This window comes from Sturnus vulgaris, chromosome 2 (assembly GCF_052056855.1).
Source record: "Sturnus vulgaris isolate bStuVul1 chromosome 2, bStuVul1.hap1, whole genome shotgun sequence".
NCBI classification, from domain to species: domain Eukaryota; kingdom Metazoa; phylum Chordata; class Aves; order Passeriformes; family Sturnidae; genus Sturnus; species Sturnus vulgaris.
Genome location: NC_142244.1, coordinates 62773144 through 62792207, shown reverse-complemented (window position 1 = coordinate 62792207; position 19064 = coordinate 62773144). Strand labels below are relative to the sequence as shown.

The following is a 19064-nucleotide window of genomic DNA, read 5'->3' as shown; positions in this document are numbered from 1 at the left end:
TGAGATGAACCAAATTTTCACAGTAGTTTTTAAAGTCTAGAGTGAACAGAAATCTTCTTTCAGCCATGTTGTTTCTATTTTCTCTTGCTTTCCTTCTCCACAGTAAAAATTAATAGTCTGGATCTGAAGAGATTTAAAGGTCACATGGAATTTCGACCCTGGCAATGAAAATTGTACAGCACTGCCCTATATTTAAATATTTTTAACGGACTTTTGTTTGAAAGCACTGTTTCTAAAGTATCTTTAGAAAATTATTGCTGAAGTTAAGAACATGAAACATGTTAAAGTGTAGATGTGTAACTTTCCAGTATGTTACTAAACACTGTTCTTAATACACATCAATCTCAAGTGCATATCAAATCACAAATGGTTAATCTTCAGAGGGCCTAAGAACTTGCAAGTCTCTTGCACCAATAAAAGCTGAATGTATATAGCATCTTCATCTGTCCATCCAACATTTTATACATATATGTATGTATGCATGTTTAAATTATTTTTTATGGTACTGAAGAAGTTAATTGGCTTATATATAAGTAACACATGCAACTGTGGTACATTGGTGGATACTACAAAGTAGTGAGCAAACACACAAGCTGTCAAAATGTATGATTAGTGTGCAACAGAAGTCACTTAAAGAGAGGCAAGATTACACCACTCTTACCCATATCAGGAAGTATTTCATTCAACTGCTGGTCCTTTTGGGTCAGTCTGAAAACCCTAGTCACTAAGGAACACTTTACTCCACAGGTTTTGTTGATGTAAATTGGGCTATCTGTAGAGTAAAATACTATTCATGAGAAATAAGGGAACTATAAGACCCATTGGCTTCACTAGGTCTTACTAGTAAGTGAAAGGAAAAAAAATATTATGCACTCCTAATAAAAGTGGGAAAATTTGGAACTTACTGAGAAAGAAATTATTTATTTCCTATTAAATATTTATAGAATCAATTGGATGTACTAAGTAATAATATAATATTTAGCATGTATATAGAGGATTGCGCCACTAAACAGTTGCTGAGAAAATGAGAAAGAAGAAATGCAGTTTCATTGTATTAATTACATAGTATGGGATTATCATGTTTCAATATATATTTGTAAAAACTAATGGGAACATTTGTTAGAGAACCCTTACGCAATTCTTTACCTTCCCCTTACTGAGGTACTGAAGAAAACTGCTTAACTGGCTTGATTAACTAAAAGACGTGATAAAGCAGTTGGATATTGTGTCTTTTTTTTTTTCCACTGCCTACACCTTTTATTCCTAGCTGTGTAATTTACATATGCAGACACAGGTTCCTTGGAGTGATTAAAGATATAGTAGATCCAGAGAGAGGGCTGATCCTTTATTATTTCTCCTTAAGTCTGCAGTTTAAATTTTGCAGTTTAAATGAGGCAGAAGCACAGGACCAGACATAAAGTAGTGCCTACATTCTAAATGCAAATTTTATATAAAATTTACTCCAGGGATGTGGAGATGGAGAATACAAAATGTATTTTCGTAATGCAAAAGTATAGTGAAGAGGATCAATTTTCCCCTCTGGCTACTTTAAACCTGAGCCTTTTCTAAATAGAAACCAACTACACTGTTTCTTACTGTGTCTGTTTTGCCAATACAACTACAAAATATAGTATCAATAAATACGTTTGAACAGGTTGTACACTAGGTAAAACTGAGTGTTTTCTAATCTACTGACTGGACTATGCAAACTTCCAAAACACTCCGTGTAGATAATGAGGGAAAGCAAGACCAGCATTAGATACACCAGTATGTTACGAGGAGTTTTAGTTACATTTTCCATAGCTGTCATAATGAAACCTCTTATAGAAACCACAACACACTTTTTAAGGGAGGAAATTCCTCTTTTAGCTTTATATAGGTTTCAGGAAAAAAAAAGTCATGATTGATCTTATACAGTGAACACTGTAAAAAAGAATTAATCATATTTTCCATAGGGATTTTACACTACAATTGAAACTTTACTACTCAGTAGCATCAATACATTAATTAATTGCTTTATATAGACATTACACAGTTGTAGGAAAGTATATTTTTCTGTCTTTTAGTAACTATTACACTTGTCAGTAGGAAAAACGTGGAGTGTTTCTTTTTTTAACTTTCTGACAACTCCATTTTACAATAAATAAAGGTTGACATTACTTAAACAAATGTCATGGAAAGTTATTTGTTTTTTAAAGGATGAATAATAAATCAAATTATCTCCGGTTGTGCCCTAACCTAAACTCTTTCCTAAAGTGTCATTTTTGTTACAATCAATTTCAGATTTGAAGTATTGCTCTTCTCACCTAATTGATAAAAACACAAATTCATGATAGGCATAAAATGAAATTGTTTCTGTGACACAATAATTGCTTGAGGATTAGTTTACAGTGACCTTGTATAGGCAGCCTTTTTAATTTTATTCTTTTTCCCCAGTTATAAATGTCCCATTTCCAGGTCATCGGTTACTTGAATTTTGATTCTTTAAACTGCCAATTACCATTGGCCATTTCTATTCGGTTTAAAATATTAGATACAGCTGGCAAGTAGAACATTTGGTGTTCACAGATCACAGAGCATGGTAACTCCAAGGTATTATGAATCTTCTTCAGGTACATCAAGTGACTACAGTGCAACATCTTTCCCACTAGCTGCATACACAAAATGAGTCTGTGTCACTTCTGATACACTCAGCTCATTCCCTTATGACTCAGAACAGCATATCAGGAGAACCACAGGGTAAAACAGATATGACATTTCAAATATATTTAATAGTCATTATCCAGAGCCTGCTTTCAATCCGAACGTTAAAAATCACTTTGGAACATACCTGTAGTGTTTGAACATTAAGCTGCATTAATCATGAAGTAATACTTTAAATTAAATCAACTGGAGCCAATTTCTGCCCTCACCTTCACTCTGCAAGTTCACTGCTCTGAAATAAATCTTCTGAGTTTGGACTTCAAACTACCTGCTAAAAATTAAGTCATTCTTTGATTAGTACCCTATATCCAATGGTCCAAATTATGCCATTTCTCACATTCACAAAAGTCAGTAGAGGACAGTGGGGATATAATTGGCAGCAGAATGCAGCCCAGCTACAATTTCTAAATGAGCTTTGGTAGAAGACAGAGTGTGTAAGTCTTTCACTATAAAGCAATCATCAATGTTGACTCAGGCTACTGGAAATCTGACTAGTTATTTTGCTGGTTTATGACAGGATGTGAGTTTTGTTAACATTTGGAGGTAGGAGGGAGTCACCACGTACATTTTCTTTCTATTTGACTAAGCAGAATTTTCATCACTGAAAATTTCATTGTTTATGGGGAGAGGAGGAGGCAATGGGGCCCCAATGATACTGTCAAAAATATATTTATGGATATATATTCTGAAGAAGGAAATTTAAAAAAAAATTAAAACACATGTCTTGGAACGACTGCTCATATTTATATCCAAGATTGGAGGGCTATAATACACTGTTGCAATAGATGTCCTCAGTGTGCAGTTTCTTCCCTGTCCTGTTAGTTACTGCAGGTAGTATGACCACTTTAGAAATTCTCTCCCTCTTCCCCACCCCAAACCAAAGAGAAGTGAAACCTGTGGAAGCACCCACCCCTGTCTCACAGTCTCCTGGGAAAATACCCCAGCATGCCTCAAATGAACTAAATGCCTGCCCACACCCACATGCACCTCTTTGGCACTGCCATAGCTGTCTGTGTTTCAGTGAGCAATTTCTTTTTAATCCCATGGGAAACATCAATGTGACAGCAGAACCAGACCCACTGGGTGTGGTCTGGTTCCACTTTCATTAAGTCCGCCTCTCTTAAGTGACTTGTGTTGGTCCCTTCAGGGGTACCTTACAGCAGATTGCACTGCAGATAAAAGGGAAAGTTAAACCAGTGTCTAAAGTGAGGTCCAGGGTATTCTAAAAGTCTCCTACCTGAATTATGGACATCCGGCTCGGGGGAGCCTCGCTGGCGTTAGTCCCTTGCCCTGTGAAGCTGGTGTGGCAACCCACATGTCCCTGGGGTACAGTCAGGTTGTTGGAGGCGGGCTTCAGGTACATCACCTCAGACCTGGGAGAGCTGAGGGGCAGGCGGGTCTGGTAGTCAAAGTACATGGGTGAGGTGGCCAGGGATGGGCTGCTCACCACGTTCATGACATTGAGGGGACCCCGGCTGTCCTCGCCCTCACTGGGCACCAGCATAATGTCATTCTTGCTGATCTTCTTCTTCTTGCCCTTGCCCCCTCCACTGCCACTGCCTCCTCCTCCCCCGCCACTGCCTCCCCCTCCTCCCAGCTGAGGGTGGCTATACTCGGCAATGCGACAATTATAGGTGCGGATCTCCTTGTTCTCTCGCTTGCACTTCACAGCAATAGTGATCATGGCAGCCAGCAAGATGATGGAGACAGTGCTCAGCGTCACAATCAGCGGCAGTGACAAGTCCCAGTGTGGCCGCCGATGCTGCTCGCCATTCACCTGCGGCTCCCCAGCCTCGGGCAGGGGCCCTGCCAAGGCCCTGACTATGAGCTTGGCCACAGCAGAGAGGCTGGGCTTGCCATGGTCACTGACTTTTACCACCAGTTCAGCCACAGGGCTGAGCTCCTCCCAGTAGGGGTGCAAGGTGCGTATCTCACCACTAGTGGGGTCCATCTCAAACAGGTGCTCCTCATTGCCTTCCACAATCTCATACGTGAGGCGCCCACTTTCCCCAAAGTCACTGTCCAGGGCGCGGACGGTGCCCACGGGGTAGCCCACCCCAGCATTGCGTGGCACCTGCAGCTCAGCAGTGTCGTTGATGAGGGCAGGCAGGACAATGAGGGGTGCGTTGTCGTTGACGTCGAGCACGGTGACGCGCACTGTGGCATTGCTTTCACGGTGGGGTGAACCCGAGTCTTTGGCCAGCACACGGAACTCAAAGTGCTTTGTCTGCTCATAATTGAAGCTCCTCAGGGCATAAATAGCACCATTTGTGGGGTTGACAGAGACATAGGTGTAGATGGAGACATCTCCCACATGCCCAGGCAGAATGGAGTAAGATACCGTCCCATTTTGGCCCAAGTCAGGATCCTGGGCCAAGACTGAGCCCAGGTACTCTCCAGGGATGTTATTCTCAGGCACCTGTAATACATAAAGATTCTTGCTGAAGCGGGGTGGGTTGTCGTTCTCATCAAGGATTCGGACAGAAAATGACTTGGTGGAGTTAAGTGAGGGATTGCCCCCATCACGTGCCACGATGGTCACATTGTACTCGTCCTGTGCCTCACGGTCCAGGGGTCGGTCGGTGACCACAGTATAGAAGTTGTCATAGTTCTCCTCCAGGGTGAAAGGAACAGCACCGGGCCCACCGCCACCACCCAGCACCCGACACTGGAGCTGCCCATTCTTGCCTGAGTCACGGTCAGTGACCCGCACCAGGGCAATGACAGTGCCTGGTGGGGCAGCCTCACTCAGAGCTCCCTGGCGAACGGAGACAAAGCCAATGGTGGGAGCATTGTCATTGCGGTCGATGAGGCGGACAGTGACCTTGCAGTGAGCAGGGATGGGATTGGGCCCCAGGTCCCGAGCTTGGACATCAATCTCAATGAGGCCACTCTCCTCATAGTCCAGGTTGCCCTTGACACGGATGAGGCCGCTTTGTGGGTCAATGCTAAACAGGTCACGGACGCGCTCAGGTGCATAGCCACTGAAGGAGTAGAGCACCTCTCCATTGGTCCCCTCATCGGCATCGGTGGCATTGAGGTCGATGACTGCTGTGCCTAGCGGTGCGTTCTCTGGCAGCTCTACCACATAGGAGGCTGCCTCAAAGATGGGGCTGTTATCATTGGAGTCAATGAGGCGCACATTGATCTGCACTGTCCCTGAGCGTGGGGGGTCCCCGCCATCCAGTGCTGTCAGCACCAGGGTGTGGTGACTCTGCTCCTCACGGTCTAATGGCTTCTGGATGACCAGCTCTGGAAACTTTGTGCCATCACCACGGGACTTCACATCGAGGGAGAAGAGGCCGTAGTCATCACGAGTGAGCAGGTAGGTGCGCAGACCATTGTCCCCAGCGTCTGGGTCGTGGGCGCTGGTGAGGGGGAAGCGGGTGCCTGGTGCAGCATTTTCGGAGATGTCCATGTCCACTTGGTCAGAGGGGAATGATGGTGCGTTGTCGTTAAGGTCCTGAATCTCCACTTTGATCATGCAGATCTCCTGGTCATTGGCGAACACCTCGAGGGACAGCTGGCACTTGGCGCTGCGCCGGCACAGCGCCTCACGATCAATGCGCTGCTTGGTGTAGAGCAGCCCGCTCTCCCCGTCCACGTCCAGGAGGTGCGGGGCTGAATTCTCCAACACCCGGAAGGTGGACTTGGGGCCGCGGCTGCCTCCGGGGCCGCCACCGGGAACGCCACGCTCCGCGGGCAGCATCCCGCCACCCGCCGCGCCTGCCGCCAGCCGCGCATCGCGCCCGATGTTCCCGATGACCGTGCCCGCTCCCTGCTCCTCCGGCACCGAGTAATTCAGGTTCTTCAGCGACAGGGCGGGAGCCCAGCAGAAGAAGAAGCAACAAATGGAAAGGTACATCCCCGATCAGGGGTGGGGGTGGCAGGAGCAGCAGTGACGACCAGGGTTGTCCCCGTCCTCTTTGCCTCCTGCGCTGGGGTTGTTCTTCCTCCTCTGACGGCTCTTTTTTCCCTTCCTTTTTGGTTTTGATTTTTTTTTTTCCCCTCCTCTTTCCCCACCCCTATATTTCAAGTTCCTGAACCTGTTGCTCTAAAACATCTGCAGAGACACAGGATGAGAGGCAGCAAATAGACCATGTAGCTCAGAGGGAGGGAGCAATCGGGGGGGTCGGGGGAGGGGAGGGAGCAGCTTCGGCAGCGTTTCAGCAAGAGCTTGCCGTGCTTGCAGTCCCCTCGCAGTTACTTCGTCTGTCCAACTTCGGCAGTAGGAGGGTTTCAAAAATCAGAAAATTTGCAAAAGATCTTCTCCTCCGGGCAGGTGATGTGTTCCTGGTCCTTGAATCCCCGCAGATATACAAAGAATAATAAAAATAATAACAATAAAAAAAAACACGGCGGCAGTGGTAGTTTTTCTAAAAACTATCAGAAATATTTTTAAAATCTGTGTATTTATATATACATGGGGGTGGACACAGGTCTGTAGCAGAGGTAAAAAAGCTTATTTGCTACTCATCGCTTGTGATACGGCTGATGGAGTGGAGGGTTAGGAGAAAGACAGAAGGGAAAAAAAAAAAAAAGTCTCAGCTTGTTGTTGAAGCCCTCTTCGTGTGCAGTGAGCGGCAGTGAAATGTCTGATTGCACCGCGGGGTTGTTGGTTTTCAGGGAGTGTTTTGCTGCATTTAGAGATCTAATCTTGCATTGCTTGCGGCGGAGAGCTGCATCTCGCTGCCGTCGGTATTTCCCCCCTCTCTGTCTCGTACACCCTGGGTCACTGTTTCCTTCCCGAATCAGAGGGAGAGGGAATGAGGATTGCAGGGCAAGAGGGGAAAACAAAACACATTAAAAAAAAAAAAAAACAAAACACAAACCACCCCCCCCCCCCCCAGCAAAAAACTAGTGCTCGGATTTATAGCTTCCTTTCTCTCCCTCTACTACCAGCCTCCAAGCCATCCTTTTGGGGTGAAAAAATTAAGAAACCCACTAGTTGACCTTCATCACTAGCAGTAAATATATATTTGGAGAGAAAGCTCAGACCGTGCTCAATCAGCAGCACACTTAGGTTTCTTTAAGACAGGCCAGTAGCCGCCGCCACCACCACATCCTTTCTCTCCGTGTATCTATGCGTGTGTGCGTATGCGTGTCTGAGGAGCTGCACTTTTCTCGATGCAGTTTAATTCCAGTTTGCTTTTCTCTCCAGCCGAGAGGAAAGCAACAGGCAACCCATGGCTGGACGCATAGATTAAAAAAAAAAAAAAAAAAAAAGAGAGCAAGAGAGGGGGTGGGAGGGAGGGGGGAGAAAGAAAAGCCACCACACACACACACACCACACACACACACACTCTCTCTCTTTCTTAGTCTCTCGCTAAAAGAGAAACAGTCTCTGTATTCACAGGGCTGCGCTATCAAGTGCCTCTCTTTTCTTTCTATTCAGCGTCTCCTTCCAATGACACTGCCGCCTAGTCCTCTTCATTTAGGGGAGGAGAGAAGAAGAGGAAAAACAATCCTGGCCATGAAAAAAGTGGGAGATCTTTTAATCGATTAATTCGCTTATATTAAAACCTACGCAGTTCCGCGATCAGTGTGATGCATTTTTTGCAGTCCTTTCAAAGCTTTAACAGTCTCTCTGAGCATCTTGGTACAGGGGATAAGAGCAGCAGCTACGCCAGATGCGTTCCCCCCTGCGATATACACCTTTCCTAGCGATACGGTGTATAGGTAAATATTGGGGAAGGGTAGCTAAATTTTATTTCAGGTTCTTTTAACAACCTGAAATAAATGAATGGTAAATCCAGAAATGCAGGTGTTTCAATCTGCTTGGATGAGTCAGATCCAGCGGAACAAATCACATTCACTATCGCCTCATGTTCCTCCCTTCACAGACATTAGTTGCAGCTTCTTCCTAACGCTTCTCTGACTCACTCTATAGACAGGAAAAAAATTAATCAGATTTATATTTTGGAGAGGGAGGAGGGAAGAAAGAAGGAAAAAAAAAAAAAGATAAGGTGGGGGTGTCGGATCCAGCTACACTTTTACTATACCTCTTTCTCCAGGAGACTGAGGATCAGGAAAACAAGGCTGTTATCCACTCACTGGCACAGAGGCGCGTCTGTCTCCTGCTTTGCTGAGTGTTTTTAACCACCTTTCCTCAGTGTTATGTGTGAAATAAATCAGAGATCTTTCACATTAAAAGAAAAAAAAAAAAGGCAATAAAAACATAGGTTTCCAATACATAGCTCACAGATATAGTTCCGAGTCTCAGTTCTGCACTGTTTTTTTCTCCTTTATTTGAGTCCGGACCCAAAGTACACAGTTAATTCTGCAACGTATGGCAGGGAGGCTTTCAAATGCAAAAGAAGAAAAAGCAAATATTCTTCTCTGCCTCATTGATGGGTGGCCCCTTGCAAACAGACGGTCGCCAGTCTTAGCCAGGCAGCACGCAGAGCGAACGCCGATCCCCGATAAACCAGATCCATTTCACCAGCCGCCCGCAGGTAAGTGGAGAATTCAGTGAAAATTCAACAGTTGGAGCCGCGCTCTGCCTCGCTCGCTCTCTCTCCCTCTCTCCCCCCCCTCCTCGCCTCCCTCACTGCAGCACTCGCGGGGCCGCCGCGCCGCGCCGCGCTCGCCCAGCGCCGCTCGCCGACTGCCTCTATTCACCTCACGCCGCGGCTTAAACATTGATACGGATTCCCCGCCAGCCAATCGGCGGCGGCGGCGCCGGCCGGCCCCGGAGCGACCGGACCAATGGGAGACGGCGGGGGGCGTGGCCTCGGCGGGCGCTGGGTGTCATTGATTAGAGCGGCTCGGAGGGGGACGCGGGGCGCGCGAGCGGCTCGCGCGGGTTGCGGTGTCTGGCCGCTCGCGCACCGCAGCGCCGCGCCCCTGGCCCCCGCCGGCCGCCCTCGGCCCCCGCCGCTCCCTCACCGCTCCCTCTCCCCTCCCTCTCCGCCCCCCCTTATTTATTTATCTGTAAGGCGTGCTAACAAGTCCTCCGCGCTGACGGGTGGGGAAGCAGGGGGGACGCGACGCCCCCGAACTCGCCCAGAGCACTGCGAGGGCGAGGACTTGATTCCGCCGCACGGTCCCCGAGTGACCGCGGCCCGGGGATGCGCGGCGAGAGAAGGGCGCTGTTGATGGGGGGACGGACACCCCCCGCCACCTCCGCCCCGGCTCTGTGGGAGCCGCCCTGAGCGGGTCTCGCCCTCCCCGAAGGGCAGCTCCCGAGGGCAGGAGCGCATCCCCTGCCCGCGGGGAGCGGGGCGGAGGTGGCAGCCACGCCGTGAGGGGCCGGGGTCCACAGCAGCGCCCGCCCCCGCCCCCGGCGCGCAAGGGAGGCTCCCGGCGGGGGGAGGACTGAGGCTGGAAAGGTGCGTGCTCGGATTGCCGGAGGGCCGCTCCCGACCCGTGCGTACGGAAATGAAGCTGCCATTTGTGACGAGCGTGTAAGTAGCAAGAATCGTTTAGGGGGAAAAGAAAAAGAAAAAGAAAAAAAAAACAGGAAAAAAATATGTATAAAGAAAAAAAATAAAAAAAGAAGAAGAAGGTAATAAAGTCCAAAGCACTTATAAGACGCTCCTGAATTATTTTTGGAGCGTCTCTTAAAGGAGTCAGTTAAGGCAGCTGCTCGTTTGTCTTACTCAATAGGATAACCTTCAGTCCTGAGTTATGATGTTCATAAATATAATTTGACTTGGAAAAAGTCTTGCAGATTTATAAATTCAAATGAGTGTTCTTTCCAGACCCATCTTCCCGTCCTGAGGACCTCTTTGTAGCTGTGAAACGGATAGTTTGCCATCCCGAGCGAGTCTGCTGGTAGCCGTTATAGAACTAATGCCGTGTTAAAATTCAGTGTATAAACAAACTATACATGAATTAGTGGCAGCAGAAAACCACTACTCTCAGCCGAGCCAACTTTCTGTGTGAGAGCGACGGACAGATGAAATAAAGGATATGTTTACAAAATGGGCTTTGCTTTCTGCATGAGAGCTTCAGATTGGCTGAGGGAATTTGGCGTATTCGGCTAAGTCACGTATTTGGAGAAGTTCCCTATAAAAACAGCACAGTATTAAAAGTGGAACAAACATCAGCGTAAGCCCCTGAGCTATCAGGAGACCTCGTTTGACTGCAACTTGAGTCCTCTGCCTTCCTCTCCTTATTCTGAAGTTTATGCCAAACCTTCAGGATGTCTCAGGATATCCAGAGATTTTTCCACGCCAGTTCTGCTAATTGAGGGGGGAAAAGGGTCATTGCAATTATGTAATGGCTCCCTCTAGCGTGCCAGAGATACTTCTGCATTTGGGGTATATCCCGTGTGCGTGCATCCTGCGGGGCGTGTGTGTGTGTCTGTTTGTGTGTGTGTATATATATATATATATGTATATATACACACACACATACATATTTTGGGCTATACACTGTGCCTAAGTGTGTCCACATAGGGTAATACTAGTTTCCTGTCAGCATGAAAGCACCAGCAGGAATAAAAAAAAAAGAAGTAGTTTGTGTTACGGTGGCATATAATATGTTACATATTTCTGACAGTGCTTCTAATGTTTAGTTTAAAAAACAGCCTTGAAACCTAGGATGAATTTTACTTTTTTTTTCTTTTTTTTTTTTTTTTTCCTAGGAGGAGGAGGAGGTGGCTAGTGTCTTCATCACCTTTTTTTTCCCTCCAGCCTAGCGAGTACTTTTTTTTATATGACTCAGCATTGCACAATAAATACTCTGACTGCACAATGAATTCAATAGATTTGAGGGCATGCTGCAGTTTGTAAAACAAGTACTCAGGACTCTGAATTAAGGGAAAAACTATATAACCCTTTATACAAGTAACTGGAGTCTTTGCTTGTAAAATCTGTCTTTTTTTATCAAACATCTTGCAGCTTACAAGAATCCATTGATACCAACGACATGCATGGAATACTTAGAGGAAAAGTAAAATCTGAAACACTAGCACTAGGTCTTCAAACCTGTGACTGAGTTCCAGGTGATAATGATAAATGAAACTTCTTGCTCTGCAAGTCACTTTGGTTTTGTGGTGTTAAGTTCAGCAGAGCTGCATTTTAATACTCATTCTCAGGTATGGCTGATTATTAATTATTTCTAATGATTTCTTGGAAATCATGCCATCTTGGCATCTTTACAAATTGTGGCTCTTAAACCCAATAGAGATTTAGATGCCTAACTGGAAAAAATACACATTAAAAAATCGTGCCTATATTAAAAAATATATGCCTTTGACGGGCTGATGTTTGTTGCATCAGATAGTTTATAACAACAATATGGCATTTATTGATTTCGATCCACCTATGCAAGTAATGATTATTTTATTAGTTCTATGATTTTATAGTGTATCTAATATTTTTTTGCCATTTTTTAGCACACACTACATATTTGATAGCTTATACTGGCATCATAATTTCATATTCATTCATCAGGAATTGTTGCATTTTTCAAAAAGAAGAGTTGGAAATGAAATGTATGATGGTAATGCAAATGAATGCAAATAATACCTGTATGTTGTGCCATGTCACCATATGTTGAATATATAGTTTGTATTTATTGCTGAAAAAACAAAAAGAAAACAAAACAAAAAAGTGCTTATTGACAGCTTGGAGAGAAAGCTGGACTGTGGAGAGGCTAATACATAGAAAATACACAAATCCTTAATTATAGAAATACACATATAGAAGATTTGCTCAATAAATATAGGAGAAGCTCAACAGAGGAGCAAAGTCAAATACAATAACCCTAACAATTAACTATATATGGAGTTTGAAATGCTACTTTTCCGCTACTTTTCAATATTACAAGTGTTTGTTTATTGGAAGCTATAGTTTGATGTTAACCAAAATAACAAGTAGTAACAGGACACAACTCCAAACATTTTTAAATTGATTTATTGAAAACATAACACAACAGTATTTAGCCTTTTTTTTGGTGAAGTGTTCATGATGAAATCTAGCACTTCATTATTCTGTCTTTAGCAAAGACAGGTAAACCTTTCTTCTTTCAAAAAATAAAAAAGGAAATAAATAAGAAATACCCTCAGTCAGAAGTGTTGAAAAGCTGTTGTGTTTGTGTGGAGGATGCTTAAGCATAGCACAGAAGTCTCAGAACAAATAATCTCTAAAAAACTAAAAGAAAAGAGGGAGGCAAGGAAAAGATCAATGTAGTTAAATGTCAAGGTTCAGTATTTAAGTTATTTGAGCCTAAAATGTATCATTGGGAAAGCCCAAATCCAATCAGCTCGAGAACAATAAAAAGAAGTAAAACTCGAAAGGCCTTGGAGCAAATTTGAGGAACAAAGAATCCATATATAGGACAATTAATTACCTGTTAATAAACAAACATGTGCTTTACCTGTGTGAAGAAGCCATGACAAAACTCTCCGGCCTATTATTTAGTCATAGCTATAAAACAAAATGTACTGCAGAAAAATTATATTTCTGCTCTCTAATACTCATAGCAAATGAAGGCATTTCCTCAGGTCAACTTTTTTTTAGTAACAAAGATGAGATGTGGGCGTGTATAAAGTGTCAGTGGTGATATTCTTAAAGAGCAGAAAACATCTAACTAAATGGTAGTCATCAAGCGTTCTTACAGAATCTTAAAATGAGGTAAATGAACTTAAAAATAAGCTGGCATTAAGATCAGTTACTATGTCTGAGGATTAAAAAGTATAAAATCTCTTTCTCTTTTAAAAAGACTAAAACGATGATCAACAAATTGTGGTGTGGCAAGATTTATTTTTCATAGCAGTAGTATAAAATGGATTAAAATAACAATTAAAAATAGTGATCTAGAGAAATGTAAGAGAAGTAATGTCCAGAAACACAATGAAATCGATAAAAACCGTTCCACTGATTTGATTCATCCCATAGTAGTAAAGTAGTACAACTTGCATCGACTAAAAGGACATTCTTTCTGTTTGTTAGTATTGTTTCAAAGTTATAACAGAACAACAGATGAAACCCCTTTTGTTGCTCTGTATGTAAGCAATTCTATGTCAATTTAATTGTGAGGTCACACCAGCAAGACATGTAGAAGAGAGAATTGCTGAAAAAGGGAATACAAAATAACAGGGCAGTAGGTAAAGGCAAGAGGGTAAGTGTCTGCAAATGATGTTAGTGGGCTAATGGGAGGATAGGACCCAAGAAGAAAGAGGAGTAGGAAAAGGCCGCTGAAGCAGGGCACAGGGCTATTTAAAAAGCTTCAGGCAAACGGAATTCGTGAGTAGACAAAGTCGGAAATTCTTACTGAAAGAGTTGATACCTATGGCTTCTGTGTAGCTGGGAATATAATGGTTACAGCTGTACCTGTGTCATTTTGGAAACGAACAACCACCCACAAACATTTACTGGGCTTACAGAAAGGGTGAGTTTTAGGCCAGACGTAAGGTCTTAGGATCTGTTTTCTTAGCCCTCTTTTCAGCCACATTATTTAATAATTATTTAGTACAATATACAGAAACATTTTTTGCTTTTTTATTACAGTGAGAAGAGGGCACACTGAGATGAAACCCAGCGTGTTTCAAACAGACTAAGAAGTTTTCTTAATGAGTTTTTTTTAAAAAGCAATTTCTTTAAGAGCAATTGAAATACTGAAAACTGGTTTCCTACAGGTGTGTCTTTTAATCTTCCCTCTGCCCCTACTACCAGATTCCTCCTGTGTCTGATGGTTGCCCTGCAGCTATGAGTGGCTGGCTGAGAGGGACATGCTGCTGGGCCAGGCAGCAGCTGCCTGGAAAGGTACAACAGCTACCTTTACTTCTCTTAGGGTATCAATTTATGTTGCATACATACCCACTCACTGAAATGAAATTTAAACTAAAACTACCTTTAAATCACTTGCAAATTTGATTGAAATTGTCCAGTAGCTCACAGAGTTGCTGGACAGAATGATGAAGAGACAGAGACACTCAGATGTCAAGGGGGTTGGTGTTTTTACTTGCATAGCCTCCTTTAAAAAATGAAAATATTTTAAAATAAAACACTTCAGCCATTTAGTTATAACAAGATGCCAGTGCTGGTGTTAGGATATGGCATATTAATACAGTCATATGACATGGCATGTTAACATAATGCATGCACTGCCAGTACCAGCGAGATAGGAATATACTGTAAATGTAGACAATAGATCTTGCAAAAAAGAAAAGGAAATACCTGCATTTTTAAATAAAGGATATTCTCTGAACCATTTGGAAACTTCTCTGAAGCAAATATTGTATGGACTTTTCTTAAACCTGACAATTTTTGTTTGCACAGTATATTACATCAAATCATATAGAGATCAACAATATGTTTTGCTTCACTGAATAATAAAGTACTTTACTGATGAAAATCTGTTTTGTGAATTATTTTTGACAAGTTTGTTAGAGATTAGAGCACATAGACCTGTCATTAATACGATTTAAATATTTGTTTAGAAATGTAGAAACATAATTAAATTTTAATAAATAGTTGGTTTAGTAGATGGAATTAATTTTATTGCAGTTATTGTTAATGGTTAATGTCTTCTATGTCTTTTTAAGATTATGTGGCATGACAGGACAAGTTTTCATTGTATTGTTCCCCTTTGGTTTAGGCTGCATGCTGGAAATGTCGTGCCTTCCTTAGGAATGGTCATATAAAGAAATTTATGGAAATGCAGGATAGAAAAGGAGAAAGAGGTATGGAGAAAGAAAACAAAATCAAGAGTGAGCAGAAACTCCAATAAATGAGGAAAAGCAGGGAACAGAACTACTATATAAGTCTCAGAGTGGAAAGAAAGAAAATATTCTCTTAGGCTTGGGGAGTGGATTGTGCATAATCTGCAAACCTGCAGAGTGGCCATATTGAGACCATGCACAGAGACAAGACGACCTGGCATCTTACATCAACATGAGGCAGTGGATGTTCACCTGCACCTTTTCTATTCTGTATAACTTTGGATATTTTATCAAGCTTTGTTTTGGGTAGAATCTTATCTTTGAGATTTAAAACTTTCTTGGGAGTGCTGATAGTGCTTGCTTTAAGGAAAAGGTAGAAGCAGATCAAGCTCAAAGATCTGGCTAAATGATTTACGTTTTGCAGATAGAAGTACTGATAGAGGACAAAGTTGGAGAAGCCAAAATCATAGAATCACAGAATGATTTGGGCTAGAATGGAGTTAAAATTATCTAGTTCCAACACCCCTACCATGGGGACAGACACCTTTCATTAGATCAGGTTATTCAAAATCCCACTCAGCCTGGCCTTGACTGCTTCCAGGAATGGGAATCAGCAAGTTCTCTGGGCCACTGTACCAGTGCCCCATAACCCTCACAGTAAAGATTTTTTTCCTAATACCTAATCTGAACCTACTCTCTTTCGTTTTAAAGCCATTCCCCCTTGTCCTGTCACTATAGGCCTTTGTAGTTAAAGTAACATTTCTAGACATATCTGATTACATGAAAGATCAAGAAAATCAAAGAAAATGGAGACCCTAACAAAAGACTTGATAAGTATATTTCATGAGAGCTGTTTAAGGGCAAAATCTTGTGCTGGAAGGACTCCAAGAAAAATACTTTACCTAGTAGTCTTTAAAATTATTCTCAGTGAGATTTGGTATAGAACAAATATTTTCCTTCTCTTCATTAAAGCAAACAATATATAAAAAAAAATTACTGACCCAACAGCATCTAAGAGAGCTGCTGGATATTTCTTATGCTTCTTATGTAGGAAGGTCCCTAAGAATATCATAATATTATAGTAATATTATTAACAGTAATTAATACATTGGGATTCACTGAAGTCTCAATACAGATTGTCACTAAATCTCTTATAGTATTTCTATATTACACTTGCTTCAGAGCTAATATTTACTGGCTGTAGCCAAGGAAGTGTGTAAAGTTCAATGCATGACTTTCTTTTCACAAACCACTACTTAGAGATTGAAAACTGTAACATCAGTCAGAAATATAAGCAATTTTCATGCGAAGGAAGACCAGTGTCTTCAGAACTGATGCTGCCACCTTCCAGAATTAGTCGAAAGCAGAAGATTGAGCAAGACTCTAGAATAATTCACAATGTAAAGTACCAGGTAATCCTCATCCACAGAAATTCACCTCGGCCAATATTCTTACAATTAATCCCCAGGTGAGATGAAGATACATCTTTGAAACTTTTGAATTCCAAGTGCAGCTAGAAATCAAGTTCCAGTTTCCTGAAGAGAGTAAGCTTGAACTGTAAATGCCAAGTAATGTGTGTATAAATTTGCAGGAGATAAAGTTCATAATGGAAACAAAACCAGTAACAACAACAACAAAGGAATTAAGCCAGATTTCTGGAAATTAGTTATTTTCTTTTTTTTTTTTTTTTTTTTCATTTTAGTTCTTCTAGCTAGATTTGGCTCCCTCTGACAAAATTTCAAAGTCTCCTAAGGGTGTATGAAATTTCTTATGCATTGGACACTAAAGATTCTACAAGCTAAATTTACCTGTTATGCAACCCTTTTGTTTCCAAAGTATTCCCTTATTTAGTTATGCTGTTAGTAGCTCTACTTTAAACATGACTGATTGCAACTCTGTAAACAATTCTGTTGCTAAATCTCTCAGAGAGATGGAATCCCATTTACTTTCTCTGAGCTGCAATTTCAGAAGATTAGAAGGGGAAAAAAAACCCCAAAACTAAAGTAAAAACAACCAACTCAAAACAGGTAATGAAATCGTCTTTGCTCTCCATCCCAAAAGTTCAGAGACACAACCAGGAATAAATTATGATAATAAAAAAAATCAAGTTTTTTCAATGAGTCAAGTGTTACATTTGTATGCCTTTTAAACGGGAGCAACATCTTTCGACTTTTGTAGCTGAAAACCTTTCTTTGCCAGCATACACATCTATTTGAAACCAGCCATCCAGTTTTGTTCCTTCTAAGCCTTTTCATTTGTATACTCCTGTGTGAGCTCCAACATAAACAAGACTTGTAAACAGCAGGCTATAGATAAGCTTTCAAAATGTTGTGTGGCATTTTGCCCATATATCTGTCAAGTAAAAGGTTAGAATCTTCACTTTTTAAAGAAAAACATACCAATTAGCAGCAAGGCAAGGCTGTCTAGAGCATGAGGTTTTCAAAGTTTGACACGTCTGTAGGTGCAACACAAGCCATTTATTTGTACGAAACTCCCTTTCATCTCCTGATGGCAAGAGAGAATCCAGGGAGGGGCCTGCCTATGAGGAATATGCTTTCAGAAATTACAAAATTAGGTTCTTACCCAGTATGTCCAGTATATCTACAACTGGGTAACGGGGTAGGAGATGATTGCTTTGCCTTGTTTGACTACCAAATTGAGCTCTCTATACTAGTTTCAGTGGCATAATCACCAAATAGGATTGTCAAATACTCTTATCCCCACCGTGCAGGAAAATAAGAGAGACTTGAGGGCTTGCTTCCTGGCATGGGCTAGTGTGACTTCAGGTCACAGCAAAAGCTGGAGAGTGATGACAGCAGCCTGTGAGGGGCCACTGGTCCCTGTCCTGATGGGGCATTGGCAGCTGCTGCTCAAGGCCATGCAGGACTTTGGCTTCATCCCCTCAACACATTGGCCATCTGAGATAAGCTGAACTGACAGTTGGCTGCCAGCACAGAGTAGTAAGGGTTTGTGCCCCCCTTAGAGCCAGGGGTAAGTGAGACAGGAAATAATGTTTCCAAAAGTCCTAATTCCCTTCTCTGTTTGCTCCTGGGATGGTGCTGCTATGCATCCCCCTTTCTGCAGGCAAACTGTTGTCTTACAGTCTTGTCATAAGTGATTAGTCAGAAGCCAGTGCTATAAAAAAGCCAGAACAGAATGTAATAACCAAGGTGCAAAATTAACGTTTAAAAAATCCTATAACCTGCTGCAAAAACAAAAACAGATCCTAAAATTAAAATATGAAATACTGTATCCTTGAGACCACTAAAAATGCTTAGTGAATTTTTCTAGCTTTATGAAAGACATATTAAACAGGCTTGATTTTTTAAAACTGTGAAATGTCCATGTCCTGGAAATCAGGTCCTTTAAGCCATCTTAACAATGAGTACATAGAAAATTTTTTTTACTATTTAAAAAAATGCATATGTTAAATAAACAATGCAAAAAATAAAGTAAGACAAACAAATCTATGCAAATATAAATCTTAGATAGTATTTCTGTCATTAATGTTGTCTAAAACAGGTTTAGTTTTATATAAGAAAGTGTATTCATGGCTGCTACCCTGAGGAATTAAGTGTCAGTAAATTAACAAAAACGAATTGCTACAATTATCTGTTTTATCATAATTTCTAAAATTGTTAGCAGACTTAACAGTTCTACATACATCTAGAGGTAACATCTGAATTGCAAACAAATCACTACAAAATATATGTTGCAGACAGTTTTATTTAATGTGCAGAGGCATTAA

The 19064-nt window shown here is 42.1% G+C and overlaps 1 protein-coding gene and 1 long non-coding RNA gene across 10 annotated transcripts in view; one reads left to right on the top strand and one right to left on the bottom strand.

Moving 5' to 3' along the window:
- Positions 1-9274, bottom strand: part of PCDH17 (protocadherin 17) — an 89600-nt gene extending 80326 nt beyond the window's left edge. The window contains exons 1-2 of one of the 6 annotated variants that reach the window (XM_088159728.1): positions 8706-9274; positions 3941-7445 (exon numbers count right to left, since the gene is read on the bottom strand). In XM_088159728.1, the coding sequence (XP_088015854.1) occupies positions 3941-6568 (2628 nt within the window). In that variant the 5' untranslated portion in view covers positions 6569-7445; positions 8706-9274. The remainder of the gene's footprint in view (positions 1-3940; positions 7446-8705) is intronic. The other 5 variants (XM_088159727.1, XM_088159726.1, XM_088159724.1 and 2 more) reach the window with 5 other exon arrangements.
- Positions 9275-9966: 692 nt separating this feature from the next.
- LOC148224823 (uncharacterized) overlaps positions 9967-19064 on the top strand; it is a 66717-nt gene continuing 57619 nt past the window's right edge. For 3 of the 4 annotated variants that reach the window (XR_015801511.1, XR_015801514.1, XR_015801512.1), the window contains exon 1: positions 9967-10109. This is a non-coding gene — a long non-coding RNA (uncharacterized LOC148224823). The remainder of the gene's footprint in view (positions 10110-19064) is intronic. The other variant, XR_015801513.1, reaches the window with a different exon arrangement.